The sequence below is a fragment of the Andrena cerasifolii genome, chromosome 9 (assembly GCF_050908995.1).
Source record: "Andrena cerasifolii isolate SP2316 chromosome 9, iyAndCera1_principal, whole genome shotgun sequence".
Classification (NCBI taxonomy): domain Eukaryota; kingdom Metazoa; phylum Arthropoda; class Insecta; order Hymenoptera; family Andrenidae; genus Andrena; species Andrena cerasifolii.
The window spans coordinates 8,735,613-8,759,554 of record NC_135126.1 but is presented as its reverse complement, the minus strand read 5'-3'; the positions used below and the strand labels follow the sequence as shown (position 1 = coordinate 8,759,554).

The 23,942-nt window shown below is 47.7% G+C and overlaps 1 protein-coding gene across 2 annotated transcripts in view; it reads right to left on the bottom strand.

Moving 5' to 3' along the window:
• Window positions 1–1,951: 1,951 nt before the first annotated feature.
• The window catches only part of LOC143372787 (opioid-binding protein/cell adhesion molecule homolog), a 56,339-nt gene continuing 34,348 nt past the window's right edge, over window positions 1,952–23,942 (bottom strand). The window contains exons 2-10 of one of the 2 annotated variants that reach the window (XM_076819315.1): window positions 6,286–6,492; window positions 5,699–6,042; window positions 5,010–5,154; window positions 4,628–4,903; window positions 4,436–4,542; window positions 4,136–4,325; window positions 4,019–4,045; window positions 3,668–3,785; window positions 1,952–3,587 (exon numbers count right to left, since the gene is read on the bottom strand). In XM_076819315.1, the coding sequence (XP_076675430.1) occupies window positions 3,694–3,785; window positions 4,019–4,045; window positions 4,136–4,325; window positions 4,436–4,542; window positions 4,628–4,903; window positions 5,010–5,154; window positions 5,699–6,042; window positions 6,286–6,492 (1,388 nt within the window). In that variant the 3' untranslated portion in view covers window positions 1,952–3,587; window positions 3,668–3,693. The remainder of the gene's footprint in view (window positions 3,588–3,667; window positions 3,786–4,018; window positions 4,046–4,135; window positions 4,326–4,435; window positions 4,543–4,627; window positions 4,904–5,009; window positions 5,155–5,698; window positions 6,043–6,285; window positions 6,493–23,942) is intronic. The other variant, XM_076819316.1, reaches the window with a different exon arrangement.

Genomic DNA, 23,942 nt, shown 5'->3' with positions numbered 1-23,942 from the left:
GACGACGAATGCTATTAATTGTATGAAAGAGTGTTGAATAAAAATGAATTTTGTATCGCTATCGTATTATGTTCTGGGATTCTGATTTTTTGCCCGATGTAATTATAACGCGTCGCGAGGAATATTCGTTTAAAGAGTTCATATCGGTATCAGGGCTCGAATGGCACTGAATTTTTTAAGCTAAGCTCGGCGGAGGTAATGTTTACATCGAAATTCGGAATGCACGAAAGCTATTGGATAAGTACATAGTTAGAAAATGTGGGGGAGATGGTTAGTGGTAGGAATACCTATAGGTATAAGCACACGGGCCTTTGGGGGGGGGGGGCTAAGTGCAGATTGGGAATAGAAACCTGTCAAAATTCGTTTGATTAGTAAATACACCTAATTTTCACTGTCACATGTGTCTTCTTTTTTTGTAAGGGTAACGTGGATAGTGTCTATGTAGTTTCACATTTTTCAACCACTCATTTTATATACATTTTGTAAATATTCTGGAAACCTGGGCGATTACCTGCATCTCGCCTGGACAATTAACATTTGAATAATGATTCTACAGTACAAACGGAAGATAGCTCTTAATGGTTGTGCATTAAATACCAACGGAAAATATTACTGATTGTAGGAAATGCTATTATTGTCAAAGTATAGAATAGAGAGGCCATTTTAGTGTCGCATGCAACGTTACCGGTGAAGTCTCGAAACAGATTGTAACGCTACGCATGGTAAGAATTAGAATTCAACACGGATAAAATTAAGTCACAGACGAGATATACCTGGTCTGTTTCTACATGCCATAGAGCCACAGACGAGATATAGGATAGACCTATCACCTTATGGATTTTCGTGTCGCCACCCAAACTGTGTTACCGACCCATAATTTGAGGACAGAATGTAGTGGCACAGACCAGGTATAGAATTATATATCTAGTCTGTGGTAGTGGCATCTGCTCATGGAGATCGATGGAATTTTGATCTCATCTACCTCTCTACGGGTCTCCAAGCGCAGGACCCTCCTCATAAGACCTGGTAATCGGTGAGAATCGAGCCGAGAATGGAACTTGGAATATTTCAACGAGATACTGTAACTGATGGGTTTTTGACGATTTTTAAAGTCCTCTCTGCTCCAGCACCTTATCGAATACATATACCAAGTTGCAATTCCGTGGTGAGGTATTCCACGCTATATCATCAAAGCATGTCTTCCACAAATAGTGTTGTGGTTTATATAAATATCTATGTTAAATAAATAGCCTTGCCATTTTCGTGTCGCATGCAACGTTATCGAGTCGGATTGGAATTTGATTGCAACGCTACCATGGTTAGGATTCAAACTGCATACGATGAAAATTGATATTAACCTGCACACGGAAATGCAGCAAACTTATAATCCGATCAACGCTTTCCCTTAGACTCCTTAGAGTATACAATCAAAGTTGCAAAATGGTTTTCGGTATTTCCCAAAGGTGTAAATTCGTGCCGATCCGCGCGCTTTGAAGCTGGTTCTTGCGGATTCAAGCGGGTAGAAGCTGGGAGCTGATGCTGTTCGGATATGATGGAATCGATTTCGGACGGAGGCGGCTTGACGCGTGCTGGGCATTTTTTGAACAATGTCAATTTCGCTTACCTGCTATATTAAAACATAAACTGCATTCGATGTAGCGTATTTATTTAAACGATTTATAAGTCTCACGATTAATATATTTCTCAGTAACATTTTGGGTATGTACTTTACGTTTGATTGCATTATTAGTCATGGCCGTGATTTTTGTGCGCTGTTGCAGGAGTTTGTATTAGTGACTTACATACAGTGTTACTTATCTCTTCAATTCTAAAATTTCGAATCGACTTTCAAGCAGCGGAGAATATCTCTACCGCCGTTCGCACGCGTCACTTGCAAACACGCGCGAAGTAGATACTGTCGTAAAGTGCGCAATAATAAGAGCTGTCTTACTTGAAAGCATGTCAATCTGACCGATCGATTTATTATCAAATGAATAAATGCTACGAACACTATACAAAAGACACGGTGTCATGTACAGAATCATCTGAGTAAGCGTGACTGAAGATCTCTATGATTAACGTACGAGATAGTGCTCACCGTTTCATTGGAGCGGATTGTTTTTCTTTCCTTTTGTACAACATTTATTCGTGTTAATCTACTGATTGTAACGTTTATCGTAACTCATTATAACGACGTGTATCGGTATTAAAGCTACCAAGCTATTTTGGAAAACGATACATCATCCTCTCACTTTCAACATTCAGGCATTCGCTTCCACGCATCGCATCATACACTGAAGACAAATGAAAATGTTCTATAGCTGCTCGGATCGGAAGCGCGCGTACATGGGCGAATGAATTCCTAAGTAGTTACCAATTCTTACAGCGCATCGGTGTACAGAGTATACGTGCTCCCGATCCACTCGCATTCGCCGAGCCGCTACGTAAATCATAACGTTAAGCTATAGTAACATTATTTCTTCGCTATTACACATTAGGTACCTACGTGTCCTCCGCCCTTGGCGCGTTGGAGGGCGATCTATCGGCAGGGGCGGATTTGTGTACAGGCTAAGTACGCTGCAGCCTAGGGCGGCAAATTTTTCAGGAGCGGAAAAGTTTGGGAGGGGCGACAAATTTTTAGGCGAAAGAAATTGGGGAAGGTTTAAACACAGAGGCTTGAGACAACTTTAAAAACAATTCACTTCTTTATATAGCGACTTAACAATAACTCATATGCGAGTTGTCATATGGAATTAATTTTTAAATTGTCTAGACCCTTTTAAATTAAAATATTTGACGATGTTTCGCGGAAAGGGCGGCAGACACTTGTTAGCCTAGAGGCGCTAAATCTCCAAATCCGCCCCTGTCTATCGGTGCCGTTCTTCGGTTTGTACACGATTGCGAGAGAACAAGCCTGCGTACATGGCACTAAGCAACATCATAGAACACGGATCTAGTGGTCTTAAGCATACAAAAATAAATTATAATAATAATCATGTATCTCTGAACTTATACATGTACAATGAATACTATGTTATGTATACGTTTACATATATAATGTATATGTATATATATATAAATATATTTTTTAAAGTACAGTATCCCTTATAGTTACTCCCGATTTAGAGTACCGTTAAAATGCTCTTTTTCTTCGTTAATACATTACAGAACATCTAGGAGAATTAACTAATACACTTTGCGCCGAATTAGCTAGAAGGATTGCATTACACGTTAATAATGCCCGCAATCAATTCCGAATTAACGAGAAATTTCCGAAATGAACAGTATAAAAATACGAAAGACATGCTCGTGTGCCTGGTGTTCGAGAAATCGGTGATACCGCGGCGTTTCCTCCGCTTTCGCACAATCATTGTGTTTCCCCCCGAGCAACGGATAAGAACGCATACCATAGCTATTGCGACCTCGCAAACGTATAGATTGCTGCCTAAGACACTAATAGTCTAACTAACAGATTATTTTAAAAAATATATTACACTAGCAACGTACATATGGTTCTCCTAGACATTCTTGCTTCACTAAACCCACCATTGCACCCTCTGGTGTACGCTTTGGCTGCAGCAAATTACCTGCGGCATCAAACATTATCGTTAATAGATCAAGCGTCCGGTATAACCGATACTTAATGAATTCTATGCGGTCCACGTACCTACATAGTTTAAGGTGCTCAGTAAATTACAGACTTGAGAAGGCACAGGACGAGACGACTAGGAATAACGTTGCGACGGCTGTCGCAGCGTGAGATGCACCCGATGACGACCCTTTCACTGTAACAATATTCATTTCGCTAGAATCATAGTCGTTCGCATTAAAGATTTAGTTGAAATTAACTTCGACTTTAATTGATTACGTCAGAATCTTTAGTTGGAGGAGATAAATTTTAGCAAGTTTAGTTGAAATTATCTTCGATTTTAATTGATTAAAATGTTTAGTTGGAGGAGCTAGTTTTTAGTGAATTTAGTTGAAATTAACTTCAATCAATCGTTCGACGTACACTCACCATTCTCAGTTTCCTCGGTCTCGAATGCTGCAAAACAATCGGGAAGAGGGAAAGATTTAATACACGGTCGCATTTGCTCATTGCCACTGAAGTATATTAAAAACCGTATTCCCATACCTGCTGTAAACGCGTGAGGCTCGGAGGGTTGAGACCAACCGAAGTTGTTTCTAGCCGAAAGGGTCGCTTCGTACGATCCAGGCTGAAGTCCTTCGATCTCTTGCTCAACAGTGAACTGATTCCCTTTGCCATTCGTCACCGTGGGCTTCAGAGTGATCCATTCCGTATCTCCCTTACGACGGTACTTCAACTGTAACAATTCATTGCACGCTTCTGTTTACAATCTTACGAGCTCCACTCCGCTATTATCCAATCTCGCCGAGCTGATTGGCAGAAAGCGGACTTGTCCAACGGAATTACCTTGTACTCGGTAATTGGCGAGTAGCTCTCCAGTCGCCATTTCAAAATCGGCCCGTTCGCGGCCATCGTTATCTCGCCACCATAGATGCTCGCCTGAGATGGAGCACCTAAGTAACAACGATTCCAGTGATAATCCGCGCAGTCGTTTGCGTCCGAGATATCCTTCGTTAGATTAAAGAGAAATGTAATTACCAGTGAGGGAGATGGTCTTCTGACCTTGGCCCATCCTATTCTTCGCCACGCACGTGTACGTTCCCAAGTCCTTCTGTTCCGTGTGCAAGATCCGGAGGGTGTGCCGTGACTTCTCCTCCTTCATCTCTATCCTTCCCATCTCCGGTTGGATCTCGCTGCGATCCTTGTACCACGTGACTTTAGCGTGCGGGTGCGCGTGCACGATGCACGTCAACTCCGACTCGACCCTCAGTCCAGTGTGCACCAGGTCCTTCTTCGCCTCTACTTCAGGTTCATCTACGCAAAACAAATCGCCCGTCCCTTTTCATTTAATCCGCTTTGCGAGGCGCTTTTACAAATACAGGGGCGGCCGCCAGGCTGACGGGGTGGTAAGTATTCTTACAATTTACAACGACCACGATCGACCCCACAGGTGGCTTGTCCGAGCCGTTCTCGACCAGGCACTGATAGCGGCCGCTGTCGTGTCTGGTAACGTTCGCGATAGTGACGTGGCTGCTAGAGCTTCCGTCGCTCTGGATCTTCGTGGTCTGTAATGGAAAACGTGACGAATAAGAAGAAAAAAAAGTTAAGGTAAACTGTCTTTCTGAGTGTGGAAGGAATTTTTAGTTGTAGTTGCTTAAAAAGAAGCGAAGTTATATTACTTACAAGGGAAGATCCCGAACCCGAAAGCTCAAAAAATTCTGAAACTATGTCAATACGGAGGGGATTTCCTCCTGATTACAACGCAATTTTTGTTTGCTGTCTAAATTCACTCGAGGGGGGTGAAATTAACCCCTGAAAATTCGGCTATTTTCCGATTTTGAAAACAAGTTTCAAGACAAAAGTTACTTCTTTTAATTAGATCTATCATTTGGTAAAAAAAATTATTTTACAGTTCCCGAGTTATCACACAAAATTGGAAAATAACCGAATTTTCAGAGGTCAATTACATCGCATTAGAGTGAATTTGGGCAGCAAACAAAAATCGCGTCGTAATCAGGTGGAAATTCCCTACATATTCGCAAAGGTTCAGAATTTTTGAATTTCCGGGTTCGGGATGTTGCCTTGTTAGAAAGAAAGTAGGTAGTTTACCTCGTGATACCACTTAATCTCTGGCGGTGGTTGTATCCTGGTCTCACAGCCCAGGGTGACGCTCTCGCCGGCGGTCAATGCAACTTTCTCCTTAGGGGTGACGCGTATGATGGGTCTGTGCGGTGCTGGGGCCCTGTCGTCCACCAGCACCCTGTGCGTGATCGTGATCGGTGGGTTTTTCAGGATGCTGCACTCGTAGTGGTCGGAGGTGTCATTGCTCGTCGCGTTGTGGATCACCAGGGTGTTATTTGGCAAACGGACGATCCTCGTCGAGTCCGCCGTCATCGCTGTGTTGTCGGAGTACAAGTTCTCGTCGTCCTTTTTCCAAGTGACAGCGAAATTCTCTGTAACGTTTCGACGGCTCGCTTAACGCCTCGTCAATTCTCTCGCTCTCCATTTCTTTCGATTAACAGACAAATAGCTTCTAATACTGAATAAACTGAATTCCTACGCGCCGCAGTGGATGAAACTCGTGAAGCAATGCGAACTGCGAGGATGGCGGGTAAAAACCGCTTCCCCCTTAAAATTTCGCTGGAGCCTTGGGTTCTCCTTCGAAGAAGATCGCGAGGACTCGATATCGTACGAACCTGTATTCTTCAGGAGACAGGGCAGCCAAATCGTGCTTCCATTCCTCACGTGTATACTCTCAGGCCTGGACACGATCTGCGGCGGTTCCTCGATGGTGCCAGGATAGTCGTCGTCGTAATCCGGCTGCGAATCGGGGCCGTAATCGCCCGGCGGATCGTCGTCGCTGTACTCCACACCCTCCGAGTTCTTCGCCGGCTTGCACCAGGCTGCAACAAAAGAACCAGCGTGTATTTAATTAGCGACCACGCGTGCAAGGCGACGCAGAGATCAACGGTCACGTTTCGTTACGTCGTTGGCGTTCACTTTCCGTGGCACAAACCCACCACCACGAATTCCCGGCCTTTGCCACGGTGCATCGTGACTTTCGCACGGCTCGTTAGCAAGTAGACCAAGAACCGGAATAATCCCTAGCGAACGAAGCCACAATCGATCGTGGACACCAGAGGACCTTTAAGCTCCATTCAATTCCCGATCGCCGAGAACCACTTGCGCTCCATTACGCCCGGTCTACGCCTCAATAACCGTTACCGACTCCGTCGCAGGCTATCCTGGATTTAGGTGTTACGGAGGCCTCGAACGATGATCGAAAGAGGGTCACGAGGTTGAAATTAGATTTCTAGTACACGATATGCGCTTAATTTCAGGGCGGGCGTATGTAAGCACCGTTTTCTAATAATACGCGACCCCATACCGTCGCTCCCAACAATGCCTCCCCTACTTATTCCTCCGCGCGTTTACGCGAGCGTCGCACGAGCCCATGGACAGCCCCGGGTAAACAGGGTGGAACGCTGGACGAAATAAGAGGTCCGCACCCTCGGCCGCGTGTCTGCACCCAGTTCACCCCGCTTTCAGGCGCGTCGACCCCGTGTACAGCCGCTTGTATATGCCCCGTTCGATTTTAACCAGAGACCACACCGCGCCCCTATTAAGGCCGGCGAAATGGCTCGTGCTAAGGCGCGCGCGGACACACTTGGCCGTTTTTTGATTTCGTTATGGACAGTGGTCAGGTGAAGGCGCGATCTGACCCAGTTCGCCCCGCAATCACGCACGCTCGCTAGAAGCCCCCGCCCTCCCTTCTATTACAGGCCTCGTGAATTTATGCTACCGATCCTCGGCGCCGTCTCGCGAAATGATTTCCCGATTTCGAGCGGTCGCTCTTTGATAACGTCCCGGGTGAATTTGAAAGGGTGCTGAATCCACCGCAGCTTTCAAAGGGGCGCCTTTGACCAGTTGTTTCGCAACGATAACGTTCGCGACGCGGAGATTACGGTCGACTGTACACTCGCCTTTGGGAATGAGATGGCGATGAACAGCACCGCGTTCCAATTATGTATTATGCTACATTAAAGTAGAGTATTCAGAAATGAAACCAGCAGGACCCCCGAGATAACTGGACGTATTTATTCAAGGGGAACGGTGCCCCCGTTACATCGCGCTGTAATGTAGTGGCGCAGCGTTATATCCAATAAGAGGTATGATTAAACCGAGAAGGAGCCATGAATCTAGGTTAACGGCTGACCACCGCGTGCCGGTAGCTCCGCTTCTACTTAGCTCGCAACCCTCTCTAGCCGCTGCCATCGCTCAGGGGCTCCCTTAGCAACAACCTAAATAGAAAGACACCGCGCGTTGTCCCATTGCTCAATTTACTATCGCCATGGAGACTCGCCAGACCTTTTCGCCGAGCTCGCGTGTCAAATCGAAACTACCCCGGCAGGCTCGGCTCCAAAGTCGACCGCGGAAATTCATTCGAGAGCACGAGGAATTAAATGCACCCCTATCGCAAACCCACTCGAATGGAAATCAGAAGACACACTAATTAAGAGAAACTAATTAACTCCAAAATCTTCTTCGATCCCCCAGCGTAACCTGTAATTGAACGTCTCGGATAAGCCTCAGCGGAGCCGGGGGCCTCCTAAATGCTTTATGGCGTGCTGGTGCCCGTTACGATCACCGCGAATTTTAGATAATTTATGCCCACGCCGTTCCGTTTTGCCGGACAAAGCGAAGGACATCTGAAAGCCGATCTATACGTCCGGCGCCCAAGGTGAATGGGAAGAAACTGCAATACGCAATGCATCATAAACCAGGCATCCGAGTAAGAGTGCAATAAAGGTACGACGCAAGAAACTCGACGCAGCCTCACCGGGGAGGTCTTGCGAAATGGAGAGGAGAGAAAAAAAAGGAGCCCCGTGGAATCCCCTTCTCCCGCTTTCTTCTGCATATTGGGATTCAAGTGGCGGGGCACGTACGTACACGAAAGAATAACGGACGTGCCTGAAAACCGTAAAACTATTTTGCATTAGGCACACGCGTTACAGAGGATGATGTCACCCTGACAGCACGACCGAAAGAAGGACCTGCCTCATGCTCAAGATACGCCCGAATGGTACGCGTCACCCGCGGCGTTATCCTTGCGCGCGGAGACCGCGGGGAGGAAACGAGAGGCTCGCGGAGAAGTTGGCTTCGCCGCCCCCATAAATCGAAAGGACAGCACGTAAATTAGCCTGGAAGATCAGGTGGAGTGGTCGACGCGGCCTGCGGAATGTCAGGGTTCCTCTGCAGGGTGTGATTAAGGGTGCGGGGTTGTAATTTAGAGGGTGTTTCTTAACGCGTGGGCGTAGCCTGAGGGTGGATTAGAGACAGGGAGGTAATGAAAGGAGATTCACGCAGGTAAGTAAACCTACGCGAAATCTCCTGTACGTGTCTCAATTTATTTTAATTTTCAATCGTCGTTCTGTGGTCGGCTAGTATCTATATTGGAAAGTATCATCGACAGGAATAATCCTCTCCCGGATTCTATCCTCTGGCTGCTGAGGGTTTCCATCAGAACCAGCTACCGGCTTCCGTTCTGCCCGCTGTTCCCCGCGACGATCTGGGACACGCGCGGTGGTACCAGCGTTCACGTAATTACAAAAACCGCCCCCGCTGCGGAAGCGCGGGGGTCGTTTAATCAAGAGCAGTTGTCACGCGCTTTCATTTCGTTTTCGCGAGGAGGAAATCGCCTGTCCCCGCGAGGAGCGCGACGTTCATCTAAATTGGAAATACGGTCGTTTCGACGATTCGAAATGTCAGAGCGTGGTCGCCGAGGCCTTTGCCAATACTGTAATCCTTCCCCCGAACTCACGCGTCTCATTCAAATTTAGACGAGACGTATAAACGTGGAGAACTCTAGATTAGGTCGACGCATGTATCTACCTATCTTTGCTGTTCGGTCGGAGCATAGATTCTTACGTGGAAACCAGTACAAAGACGTGGCTTAACGATCTCAAGTTCTCCCCTTATCGATCCTGCGGTCCTTCCCCTCTCCGTGAACGTTGTCTGCTCCGACGAGCGTTCCCTCCCACACGAAACTGTCGCTGCACCATGGGGGAAAGTCCGAGCATTTCTCGGGTTAGTTATTGATGCTCCGGAGAAAACGCTCGTTCTTTTCTATTACCTCGCTCCTCGCGGTATTCCACGCTGGGTTCCCCAACTCGCCCTCCCCCGACTCTTCCGCGAGAACTTTCCATTCGCTCGAGCTCTCAGCTTCCATCGCAACGTTCCCCGCATTGCGAGCGGAGAGGCATGTTTAAACCGGGAGTAGTAAAATGTGTACAGCGGGGAATGGCCGTTAATTTTCGTGCCCATCTGCGGCGCGGCGGTGTGTCGTCGGTGGTATCAAAGGGGGGAAAAGCCCGCAGAAATTCTCGGGGGCCCTGCGAGACGTCTGTCGCCTGGTATTAACATTCAGAATTTACCCTTCGAAGGCTGCGGTTGACAACGTTCGATGGATCACGAATGTTGAATGGGTGACGTCAGCCCTCGCATTCCCTCACGCCTTAATGGTTATTATTGCCGAGAGGCACGCACTCTTGTTCTGAGAGGGAACCTTCTCGTTTTCACGTATGCCGCGCGGGCGAGCACGTGTGCGTCTGTAAACAACCGTCGGCGACGCGGCCAAGTGTTCGTGGTCGCCTGTAAAATACCACGAAAGGAGGTGGGAGTCGCGGGTGTGTGGAGGGTGAGCGTGTGTCCACATAGGTACTTACTTACACGACGGAATGTGCGGCAACGAGACCGCGCGCTGTGTGTGCTGGCGCGCGTTGAAGAAGGAGGGTAATAAAACGGGGAGTGCCATTGGCCGAATTGACCCGTGACATCGCGTATGAAGGACCACCTAAAAAGTACCCAGCTGGCCACCAGGTCGACGGTGCCACCGCCGTCTCGCTTTACGAAACTCGCGAATACCGAGGACAATGAATTCCAATCGGAGTTTCGGGGTTTCATCACCGAGGGAACGAAATTTTTCGTCCCATCGCCATATATGGCTGGTCACCGAAGTGGCCCAGCGTGGACATCATTACGCGTCCGCGAATGAGTCCATTCTGACTTTTGCGGATGGACTTCGATCGTCGAGTGGTCGCTGGGTGTACCCGCGAGAAATTGAATTTAATAAAGCGCGTGGGTTTCGCGGGCAATCTTTTTACCTTTTTTTTTTTTAAATATTGAATAAATTCTATGCTAAATCTCACCCACCGGTTATTTAAATGCGTGTAACGCTTTTTTGTAGTAGGAAACGGTTAATAATAGAGCTGACGCGGAACAGGTATTCGTGCATTTCATTAATTCTGAGGGACATTGATTATTAGCTAAGATTGATACAGCTGGATCAGGTGAAGCTATATTGAAGCAAGTGGTAGTCGCGTCGATTAGAGATCCTTATTCTGGATAGAGCTACGGTTATTAGAAGTTATAAACTGAAGGCGGGAGGAATTTATTCGTCAGCCCAATTAGTCGAACTTGATGAGGATTTAAATTAAACAGTGGTTTGGAAACCTTTGGAATTTATGGGACAAGTTTTATGGTAAATATTAGAGTTTATTAAATTCTGACTCTTACCAAGTATTAATCGGCTATGGATAGCCACCAACAGCTTTGAATTTTTGTAATTCTCCTGTGCCCGCGCTTGCCTTCCAAATTCATTCAAAAATACCCACGAAGATTCCCCAGAGCAGCTGCTGACACACTTTCCATTTGTCTCATTACCGCGCTCCCTCTCAACTGTCGATCGAGCATCTTGTTGCGCGAAGTGGAAGGACATTGCCAGCGTCCGTCTCCACTGTATTTCCTAGACTCGTTACCCTGCTTCCGCTTAATGAGTCGCGTATCGCATTCCGCCCTCGCGGAACCAAAGACACTGCAGTATTTTCTGTAGTAACTGTAGTGTAAATTTACATTAGTACTTTACCACCGAATAGTATTTCACACTAGTACTCTACTGTTAAGTAGTATTTTGCACTAGTACTTTACCACCAAGTATCTTTATACTACTGCAAACTACTTACAAGGGAACATCCCGAATCCGAAAATTCAAAAAATTCTAAAACTTTGTGAATATGTAGGGAATTACCTCCTGATTACAACGCAATTTTTGTTTGCTGCCCAAATTCACTCTAAGGAGGTGAAATTGACCCCTGAAAATCCGGTAATTTTCCGATTTTGTGTAATAACTCGTGAACTGTAAGAGGTAGAAAAAAAGTTTCAAGACAAAAGTCACTTCTTTTAATTAGATCTAGCATTTGGTAAAAAATTATTTTACAATTCACGAGTTACAACACAAAATCGGAAAATAGCCGAATTTTCAGGGGTTAATTTCACCGCCTTCGAGTGAATTTAGACAGCAAACAAAAATTGCGTTGTAATCAGGAGGTAAGCCCCTACATATTCACAAAGTTTCAAAATTTCTTGAATTTTCAACTTCGGGATCTTCCCTTGTTAGTTACACTTCCACAAAGAAAGAACCCACCGCTCCAAGAACCACTTGCACACCCGTGTCGCTTTCAAACCGACAGCAGCCCTGCAGTCCACCTAATTCCACCAAATGATAACGTCGTAACCTACAGATCTAATTCACCCGCGCCGATGACTAATGACCCAGTTCTCACGGCGTCGTATTTCAGCGGTTGCGACATCCTCAGCTCGCCTTCTCCCTGTTCCTCGGCCGATGAATTGCGTCAGAGTTTTTCGGGACGGAATATAGAATCCGCTCGCGTCGAACCGCGGAGCCTATTGCGCAACCCGCGCCGCGGCGGCCGAAAGCCAGGGGGGCCGGGGACCGGGCGGGTTACGGAGCACGGGCAACGATGGAACGATTCGAAATAATCCGTGATTGCAGCCGCCTGGTCCACCACGCGAAAATAACCGCGTGCGCGCGGCTTGCAAGGGATAGAACGGCGCTGGGCGATCTAGCAAAAGGGACGACATTGAGGCTGGCCGGCTGCCAAACGGGAAGATAACGCGTAGGATCACGAGCAGATGCTCAGGCGTTGCTTGCCTACGGCGGCCGAGGAGATCATGGCGGAACACCGCGAAGGCGCGCGCTGCGCCTGGATCTTTACGAAGTCCAAAGACCGCCTGATTTAGACGCAGCTCGTGCAGCAACCGACCCGCGCCTACCAGCCCTCTTCCTCCTCCTCCTCTCTCCAGGAGCCTGTCCTCTGCTCCGATTTCGCCACGCGCTTACATACCGCGCTGCACCCTTCCACTTTTGGATGCCGTAGCTCCGAGAGGAATAATTCACTGGCCGCCCAAAGATACATTCCGGGGGGATGTTGACGAGAAGTCACGTAACTCGCCTCCATGCTTTCGGAGCTTCGGAGTTTCCGCTGTGGATTCAGCTTGGAGGAACGAAGATGCAAGTGTCAATGGGGGTATGGCACTGATGAAGATGTAGCTGGGTTTCGTGGGTGGAAGGTACATCGACGCGACGGTTTCCTATGACGCGGAACGTGCTGGGCCAGAGAAAAATCGTGGGTCAGATGATGTGGACCAATGAATAATTCACGGAATGATCGCAGATAAACTCTGTGGTGTATTTACAGAAAGACACGTACACTTTCCGCGGTGAGTAACGTTCTGCGTGATCATGTGGGAAACGAGTCGCGGGTACCGAGGCTCCTGGAATTCGCTTTCCGATAAGATTCTCTTTCTTATCGTTGCTCGAAAGTGTACTGCTGATTGGCAGAATTGGCACTTATGAAGTACAGGCATTTGTTTGTGTATTTCATTAAGAAGCGAAGTGGATTTTTCGTTCGTTTATGTCTGAAATTTAATTGCCGCGAATTCATATCGGTTGTCGGCATGGATCGTTCGTAAACTAACTTCTCAATTTATGTAGGCATTAAGGGTGGTGTAGTACAAAAACGTCGGTGCGCCGCGCGCAACATCGCGATCGTTTATAAATCCTGCAAGGGCTCTTTAACGCGCTATTGAAATACTGTTTCCTCGCGGGCGTAATTTTCGTTTTGCGGACGTTTTAATAAGGAAGAGGAAGAGAAGAGCGCACAGTGGAGGATATTAAGAGCAAAGAGGGTACAATAAGTGGCAAAAAAGGGTGCGCGTTTGCGCGAACCTCTCTCGGTCGAGCGTTCAGCGTAAAAACTTTCTTAATAGCTTAAAACGACCACGGCGGTGCTCAAGGCCTACAGTATGTACAGGCGAGCAGGATGTGGTAATTATTTGCTGTCCGCGTACTCATCTTGCGTTAGTAGGCGAATGTCAACAGTTTATCACTCTCTGTGTAAACGCTGACTACCTTACCCGCGCGCCAAATGAATGTGAAGGAGCAACAATCGGAATTTGCATTCACGCACGCCTGCGCGGGGAACATTTACGAGCTCGGGACACGTCGACTATTGTAATATGCAATTAACGACGTGTATACCCTTTGAAAAATCGTAAGACACGACATTTCGCGAGGTATCATAGAAAAAGAAAGAATCTACACTGTATAGAGGCAATCGCATGGTTTAGTTTAGTCTGGCTTTCTTTTATCTTTTAATTTTCTAATGTCATGTTCTGAGAAATGGTTAGGCATAATACCTAGGAAGGAAACTGAAAAATAAAAATTACTACTGAGGATTCATTAACTTCCCATAACACAATTAATAAAAATTCTAATAGAAATATTTTATTAGACTTATTAACAGAAGATAGAACTTCTATCTTTGCTAAATACACCTACAGCTAAACATCCATGAACGATTAGAAAAGCTACATAAAATCCAAAGACGTGTGTGATCACTGAAGGCTGATTTGAATAGCCTACTACTTAGGCAAACAATTGCACAAACTCGATTGCACTTTGCATAGCCGCCAGCCATGAAGAAAGCGCAGCGCGCACACCCAAGACGACCTATGCGTAAACGCTCCTCGCCCCTCCTTCCTCCTGTCGAAAAGTCGCCGAGCTAAGATTTCATAATACGATACCGACAAACACGAGAAGGAAACCAATCAAGGGTTTTTCAGCGTCGATATTCGCCCCCGCCGGCGAACTTGAACCACCGGAATCGATCCTGTAATCCGGCCACGTAGACACTTAACCCTACGCACGTCCCCCTCGCGCAGGATCTAATACTTTCCCTTGTTTGGAGACGGTGTTTCTGGGAATCGTCGCTGACAACAGAGGAAACCCACGCACGTATCTCGAATCTCTCGTAACCGTCGAACCTAATGTCCCACAGTGAACCTATAAAAATCACTGCCCGGTTACGACTCACGCCGGAGAAACCCTCGAGAGAGAGACCCTCGCACCCCGGATCCGTCGGTCTTCACTCGGCGATCATAGATCACGAGGAAAGAATCGCGCGGGGGGTGAAGGAGAGGCGATCTTGCTCGCAGAGGCGATTAAACTGTCGTTAAACGGTGAGTCAGCTGCAGAACGAAGAAGTGGAGGAAGAGCAAGGTGATCACGTCCCGTGAAGGAGTACATATTCATGGTCGACCGAAAGTTCAGGGTGTAACCATGAATGCCAGGATTAATTGACCGTCGGATACGAATGATACGCGGGCTTTTTAACATATCCTTGAATAGCGGCCGCCCCGAGAAGGAAGGCAACCCGTTGACACGGCTGACGGTGCGTGTAATGGTATTATCTTCTTCATTACCGCTGATATAAAGGGCCGCGAAGAATGAACGTGCCCGTGGACATTACGAACCGTATCTTTCGTTCCTTTCCACCCACGGCGTCGGATTACACCCACCCGAAATTCGATACGCGGCATTATACGAGGACAGCGCGAATTCCTCCTCGACGACACCGCGAGTCCTGCGTTTCGCGAGGGAAGACAATTTCCCTGGAATTCGATCGGCCGTCGAGTGAACGGGGATCTTACAACCCGCCGTAAAATAAGCGACTGGCGAGACGTAAGAATCGGTTGCGTGCTTATCGAAAGGGGATTCGATGGCATCGCGTCGAGGCTGCGCTCGAGGTGCGCGGATTCTCTTTGTTCTAGCCATTAGAGCCCAGGTAGCCGATAATGGTAGCCGCGCGTTTCCACGCGACGCGATATTGACAAGCCGCTGGTACACTTATTTGTGCCACCTCGATGAATCTCGACCACGTGCCACGGTGCATCGCATCACGTCATCGCGAAGTCGTTCCGCGGCGATGCCCCGCTATAATGAACCGGTAATTAACGCCGCGATTAGAGCGACAGACGCATCGCTGACTACGCTCGCGTCTTTTTATTTTCACCCCACCGTTCATTCATAATTCACGCCGCTCGGTGGGCCAGTTAATCGTGGCATATTTTCTGGAAGTGACATATAATCATGCGAATAAGGTCGAAAATCGCTGATTTCGGGAATTTTCGCGATTCTCGACCTTATTCTGCGATCTTTAAACGTTTGTAGCTCGGAGCAGCGTTAACCGATTTTGATGAAATTTTAGGCACGTATACAACTTACTGCAATCTACAAACGGGTTTTTTGAATTTTCATTACAAGCTCACAAAAAAAAGTTTAAAAATCGACCTTTACTATTCTTTTCGCTATTCCGACCAAATACATTTTTTTTTCAAAACGACCAGATACGTTATTTAGCAAACTAATCCTTCTAGGTTCTCAAAAAAACTCAAGTTGTTTGGACCAATTCTAAAAAAGTTATGCGATTTTAAAAAGTGTCCGAATATTAATGCGAGTCACTGTATATCTCTTTCGTCCTACTTCCTAACCACCCCGCGTCTAAGGCAGGATCTGCTAGCTAAGCCTTACAGACGAGTCCACTTGCAGGCCCAGAACGAAACGCCGTCTTCTTTCCTTCTCTCCTTTTCTGGCACCCTTCACCTTTCCTCCTTCAATATAACCAACTAGATTCCCCCCACCTCTGCTCCATTCACATTGAAAAACCCCGCGACTGCTCCACAAACGGGTACCGTTTTAATGCAATTATTCATCGAATCCGAGTACACATCGTTCCCGAAGAAAAACAGGAAGTTCACTTTGACCTTTTACTGGTTGCATTCGTGTCCTATGACGCGACGGCAGTCGGCGGTCTGACTTTTCTTCCTCGACTGGAGGAACTGGAGATGTGAATCGTAAAAACGTGGCAGGTAACGATGGTCAGCCCACGGTTAGTCACAGCTGACCCACTTGCGACTGCCTTCGGTAAATCATGAGCAGACACACACGCGGTGGATTTCCGTGAATCCTCAATGAAGCCGACGAGGCGTGACTCGTTTAGATAAGCAAGTTGGGGTCCCTTGACACTGCGAATCGATATACCCGATTCTGTCGGGCCGCTCGCACGGCCATGGACCATATTAATTGACCAGTCGCGTCACCTGGGTACGCGATACAGCGTGCAATGTCACTCAAGGTGCACTCCTCCACGGTGCATCCTAAATCCCGTGGTTACGCGCACGGATCGTCTCTTGAACATCACGGTCTCCCCTGGTTCGTTTGAAGCAGCCCCTAAATGAACGATATCCCTTTGGCGCGGACGACTGGAGCACGGGAGCGGGCTTTCGTCGTCCCCATAAATCTCGATGGATTCTTATCGAAAGCCGCGTGACAGATTCTTTTTTCCCTTAATTCAGGTAGCGAGACTGTTACACGAACACTTCCACAAAGACTCAATCGACCAGTTTGTCGGGTTTCGTATATGGCGAGGCAAGCCTTATTGGAAAGTCCCCGGCTCCCGCGAGGACGGATAAAGAGATGTTCTGATACCAATCGCGGCTGGGATCGTAAAGAGTTCCATTGACCCCCGAGATGCCCGCTCCGCTGGCTTTGAACTTGATCTTGCCTCTGGCCTCGCGCTATCCACCGCGAAAATAAGTCGCGAACCTTATCGACCCGCTTCGACCGTCTGCAGGAATTCTGTTCCTCCTGGACCACATCTGTTCCCCGCGCAGCTGGTACAAACAGCTCCGGTGATGCGGAGACTAGAGCGCAGGGATGGACGACGAAGAAGCACCATCGCCTCTATCGATTTACGATCGAGAGCTAGCGTTCACCCTTTATCGCGCGCGATTACGAATCCCCGGCGCGGAGTGCTGGATAATTCAAGGCCGCCCCATAGATCTGTCAGATCGAGAGGCTCTTCTGGATCCTCCAGCGTCCACGAACGTTGCTCTCGCGATTCTAAATGCACTGGTCAATGCACATCGAAGATATAAACATCGACGTGGACGTAAACAGTAACAAGACGATAGTACATGTGCCACAAAAGGTGCTATTCATAGGAGTAATTGCATAGCCAGGCGAAAACGACACTTTGCGATAAAACATAGCGTAACTAAGGCCACCCAGTTTTACTAGGCTCGATAACGCTGGTGTCCAACAGTTCCGACGCTCCGAGTGTTCAGCCACTCCGATAACGCGGTTGGTATCTCCTCGAGGCTTGAAAAGAACGATAGTACCTAGGAAGAAAAGTGTAAGAAGTAGTTGATAAAGGAACTGACGGAACAAAAGGGACGCCCTCACTGGTCTCCCCCAGTGTCTCTGACGAAAAGACAGAAGCGCCACGGCTCCGCTGTGGTTTCCACCTTCGTTTAAATCTTAATTCCCTGGTGGCTTGTTCTGTTTTTCGTCCACCTTCCGCAGCGAAAGGGTCCACGACACGTTGGCCCTTTGTTCCCCCCGCGGTTGCTCGGTTCGCCGCCATAAATCTGCCGCAGCCCGCTGCCGCATATATTATGCAGCCGCGGAACCGAATGCGTTTCCGCTTATGCAACCAGTTGCGCTTACGCGGCCCGGGGAGAGGATCCATTGTGCCGTCGTTCACCTTTACATCCCGAGGATCCCCGCCGGCCCCATAGTTTCCAGCTCATTCACGGCGGCGCAAACGAACGCATTCACGGATCGCGGCTTTCCTAATATGCCCGAGATTTACGCAACCGCGGCCTTGAATTATGGGGGGACGTGGCGTCTATGATAGCGAGCCTTCTGAAAGGGGGGCAGGAGGAGCGCCATTGAATCAAGTGCCTGCCCGGACGAGCCACGACAAACCTATCCGTCGACTTATCGGGGAGAAGAATGAATCGCGTTTAGGAGAGACGCGAGTGCTTAAATGGTCGCTGCCATTGTGCTGTCGAGGAACCTCGCCGAGGTAGTCGCTCGCGCTTCCATTTAAATAATTCCTTCAACGAGCCTGTTTAATTCCACCGCTTGAAAGCTCCGCGGGCTTTTACGTAATGAACCAGCGCTGGCAGAAACGGCTGCTCGGAGCTTTGAATCCAAGGCTCGCCAAGGATTCGAGAATGGGATCCGATTGAATGGTAGGCGAGTTTTTGGGTGGCTTGGGAATAATTGGAGCTTTGGAGGCTATTGAAAATAGTGGGTGTTTTGAAAGTAGCTAAGGCAGAGTTGCTATAAAAGGGACAATTATATTTAGCGTTCATTTCTGAGAATATAATGATAGGAATTTAGAAGACGAGTCCATTGAAAGGAAGTATGAGCAAGTATTTATTGGCCTTCAATAAAAGTATATAGCAAGCTCTTGAATAATAACAGAAAGTAACAAAACCTTCGATTTTCAATTAAGTTGCAAAAGGTCCCCTTAAAAGGGACATTAGAAAGGAGCGCGTTAATGTAAATAAACAAAATGAGAAGAAAAATGAGATCAATTTTTAAAATATCATTAATGGCACATAGACCAAAAAAAATTTTAATACCTTCCCAACTCGAAAATTCTAAAATTTAATAAAACGTCACCTGAGTGCAGAGTGTATCGGAGCCAGCAGGGAGGAATTTTCTTTTTTCGTGGAAATTCACTCTGCAGGGGCGAATTCAGCCTTTAAAGTAATGGGATTATCTCGCGTGGTAATGAATTCAGACTCCCAAAGCTACGAAGGCACTCAAGAGCTGGAGGATATTGAAAGATTCCAAGATTTCTCCAGACCTCCGTGGAATTCTATGGATCGTATACTCGAAGCTTGCGTCACGTCGCGTCTGCGGCTCCGTGGCTACAGTAGCTACACCCCAGTGTCTCTTTGAGTAAAGCCTTTCCCCGCGAAGCATTCTGTAAATAACCACCCGGGCTCCGTTCGAAACGCCGCTGCACGCGACTTTCCGCGTCTGGTTCCTCGAATTTAACTACCGTTAATATTCGCCTCCCACGTGCCCCTTCAAAAACCTCGCCGCCCCGTCACGGATAAGGTTCGCCATTAAACGCGAGCAAATATTTGCCGGCCGCTTTTCGGGGCTCTTCATCATCGTGCCCGTGGGTAGCATCTCGGCTAGTCGGGCCAGGTAGGGGTACGGTAAATAGACGAAATGATTTTCGAATTCCACGGAGGTAGTCACCAAGTCAAACACAGACTCTCTGCCACCCCTCTCCCAGCCCCGTTGCCCCTGTGGAGTTTGTTATTCATCATCGTTCGATGTTTGCGACGCGATCGTGATCGAGGAAGTTCAACGACGCTGCGGGAATCGAGGCGATCTACTAGAGAACCAGAGAATCGACGCTCGAGCTTTATCCGCGCGCTGGGTTGGCGTGGGTCGTTTGTAAAATGTCCAAGAGCAACTGGGGGTCTACGGTGACAACGGGTACGACGGAACCTCGGTAACCCTGACCGTTTCGCGTCCCCTGTTCGCCGCAGCGAGATGCAGCGCGACGCGACACGAGGCCATGTGTCGAAAATGCAGATCGTTTATAACCGTGACGTAATTATGTCGATCCCACGCGCGGATGACGGGGACACATATCTCGTAAAACGTCTTTGCCGCGGGAGAAACCTCCACACGGCCGTGCGCGTGTGTGCACGCGCGCACACGAGGCTGATCGCGTATCCAGCATATCGCCTACGGTATCCATGAACCACAGGGGGAAAGTTATGCGCTCTCGGAACAGGGGGTCGCGTCATCCTGATATCCGATACGGCAAAAAAGACATCCGCCAGTAACGCGGTTGCTCCGATTCAGACTTGGGGATTAATTGGTGCGTCCATACACGTCGATGGTGAAGGGCTCTCTTGCAACGGACGTACCCCTCCCCGGGGCAAGAAGCGAGCTTTAATATCGATATGCACAGTTATGTTTTGCATCGTTGGAACTCGCGACTCGAAACACTTTCTGATATCGAAGTCTGCTAATCGTTGCTGATTCTATATGACGATTTGGTAACTAGTTGGAGGAGCTAGATTTCTCGTAAGTTTAGTTGAAACTAACTTCTATTTTAATTGATTACGTTAAAATTTCTAGTTGGAGGAGCTAGAGTTTTCGTAAATTTAGTTGAAACTTACTTCTATTTTAATTGATTGCGTTAAAAGTGTCTAAGTAAGTAGCGTCATCGTTATTTTATTTATAGGAGGGTAATTTGTTGAGTCACTGTAGAGAAATGGCTATCTTATATCGATCGTGGCCAGAGTTGGGTATTATTCGAATAAATTCTTATTCGAATTGTCTGGAATAAGAGTTGTGAATAAAATAAAGTTAAGGTGGATGTACCAGTAAATGGAGACGTACCAGTGAATGGACATTTTTTATTGAAATGAGTCAAATAAGTTATTAAAATAAGCAACTAATAAATTAATTAGAGACTTGTTTTAATTTATTGCTCCATATCCAAAGAATTTTTGCAGTACGAGGAATCAATCGCGCTGCAAACATAATTTTATGATAGTGTTCATTCATTAGCCTTACGTGTTCATTTATTGGTGCGTTTACCCTATTCGAGAGTAACGAATAAAAATTCATTCGAATAAATAATCATTCGCTGTTCTCGAATAACTTCATTTTATTCGAAATTTTAACTCGCAGATTGTTCGTTTAAAACTTTATTTGAATAATGCCCAATTCTGATCATGGCATCCAACAGTCGACGCCAAAATATGTACTCACACATATGTATACCTATATACTAACGCTGACCAGGCGCGATAACTCCGTGGCGCTTATCAATTTACGTAAACACCGCGGCAATAGTTTTCACAAGCGCATATAAACATTCCCCTCGATATCATCACCACTCTCCAGCTTCTCCGCGTCTCATTTCCACGTCTAGCCTGAATTGATACGAGCGCCCAAGATTTTACGACGGAACTACTTAAGGAAACGCGCCTCTCGTTGATTAAGCCTGTCAACGCTCGAAAGAAGTCCCTCGTAAGCTCTCGAGTGGCTCAACGACAACTTTCGTAACACCTTCCCCAACGCTCGCCCTTCCCGGGCACCGCGTGCATAAGCTTCCGGTTCTCGAGGCGCAGGAAAATGGAGGTCCAAAAGCGCGGACACGAACCAACGCCTCTGCACTCCGTGTCCTTCCACACAGCGAACACGGCGCGTGCACGCGGGGCAGAAACGTTTCGCGTGGACAAAAAGGAACTCGCGTAATAACGCCGGCTATATCTGGGATAGAGAGGGTTCTACGTTATTTTCGATGTCATCGTGCGGTTCGTTGTTCCCCAGGCCGTCGACCCGAAAACAGGGGTCGCTCGTTCGCGCGACATCAAATTTCGATGCGACCCTCTCCAACTCGACATCTGATCGTTTTAAAATCATTTCCTGGGATACACAGAGATCCGTGAATCGATAATCAGACTGCGGAGCTGCATTCCCTTTCGTTCCGAGAAAGAAAAACGATCGTGTCGCTAGAAAGTGGTAAGCATTAGGTACTAATCAATAAACAGCGATAATGGACCGAGTAGAAATTGCCTATCAATTATTTAATGGCTCCATTGGATAGGGGAGGGCCATGACTGGGCTGGGAAATTAAAAGCAAATACGACGCGATGATTCCGATTAGAGTTTCACGAAATCCAAGGGGGCTGAGGGGAGGAGGACTGACAGGGGGCAGACTGGAAGGCACGGTGGCCTTAATTGATCGGCCTAGGAGCAGGGGGAAAACCGTTGAACACGGCGGCGCACACGGGCACATGAAACGATTCGGCGGAACAATCGGATATGGGACGATCCGAACAAGAGGCCCTTTCATCGTCCATTTCCTTGTTTTCACGTGGCGGCTGTTCCACCCACGAGAGGGCCGAAGAGCCCGCGGTGCGTGACGCCCTACGCTCGTTCACCTCGCGCGCGCCCGCGCCCGCGTCCTGTCGCAGAGCCTGGCCGCGCCGCGTTTTTAACACCCGCCACGCGAGTACGCCCGTGGAAATAGGCCCTATTATTAGAACCGTAGAAATCACAACAAAGGAAGCGTAGGCACCCCACTGACGTCCCTTGTTATTTCATTTAGGAAAAGTTTCCTGTGGAAAAAAACCGCGCGGGATTTTCGGAAACTAGACTTTTCCACGGGGTAATCGAATTCCCGGGTTTAACAGCAACGCGGCGGTTTATCTATCGCGGTGATTTCGCAATTAATTTTAGCGAGTGGTTCGCGCAAGAGGCTTCGATCGGAATCTGAGATTGACGAGGGACGGAGTGGGGGAACACGCGACGGGGTAATTGATCACTGGGATATCGTTAATTAGCTTTGCACAGTTGGCTCGATGTTATTTTGCTCCGAACGAAATTCTTCGACTCGGGGTGGAAAGCACTTTTTCCACTTTTTGCTACTAACTTTCGATCCCCCTTTGGTTTGTCCATTGCCCCCCGTTTGGTGGTTTGAAGAAAGAGAGGAGGAGAGAGAGAGAGAAGCAGCGCGATCGGAATTTAAGATTGACAAGCTGTGGCGAGAGAGATCGTTGGGCGAGATCGTTAATTAGCTTGCTGAAAGCCACCACGATATCTGGTTAATTGAGGGGCCCCTCTGTGTAGGCGACGCCAAGGAGGAAGTTTTCCCCACAAAAGTGGCTGGCTATTGCGTGCCCCCGTCTACGTAAATTATGCGCGCACTTAGACCTCTGGCGATAATGCAAATGGGAGCATGCTTGCCTTGCCAATGCCGGAATTCAGTAGCCGCAGTAGTTCCACGTATGCATTATCGCCAGGGAATCCTTGGGGCTGGCTATAGGGCACGCGTTATCCTGAATCGAGGCCTGTTACGTTTCTCGGTGAACATTATTGCCTCTCCACGAGCACCGCGATAACGTTAGCCCATTTCTCTCTGAATTATCAGTCTTTCATTACGCACTCTTCAATGCTCGAAATCCGAAGCGATTGCAGAAGGCGACATCACGAAATAGTGTGAGAAAATGTGCCGGCTACTTTAACCCAGATCACGTAAAACCATAAGGCACTCTGATATGAATTCACACGAATTAATTAGAAATCCTCAGGAAGTATTAACTCCACTCTGAACACCTATTAATGAAGCGACAGAGTAGATCAGCTGTATCTTTGAAACCGAGGCTATGAAACACTTCGTCTCGCATTTTTGTAATCATACGAACATCACGATTCTCCTTAAACGAGAAAGTATCGCGAGTTTCGTGCGATAAAGCTCGAACAAGGCTCCACCCTGGAGCTTCTAAGAGGGGTTTAATAGCCAGAAAACTGCTGCGA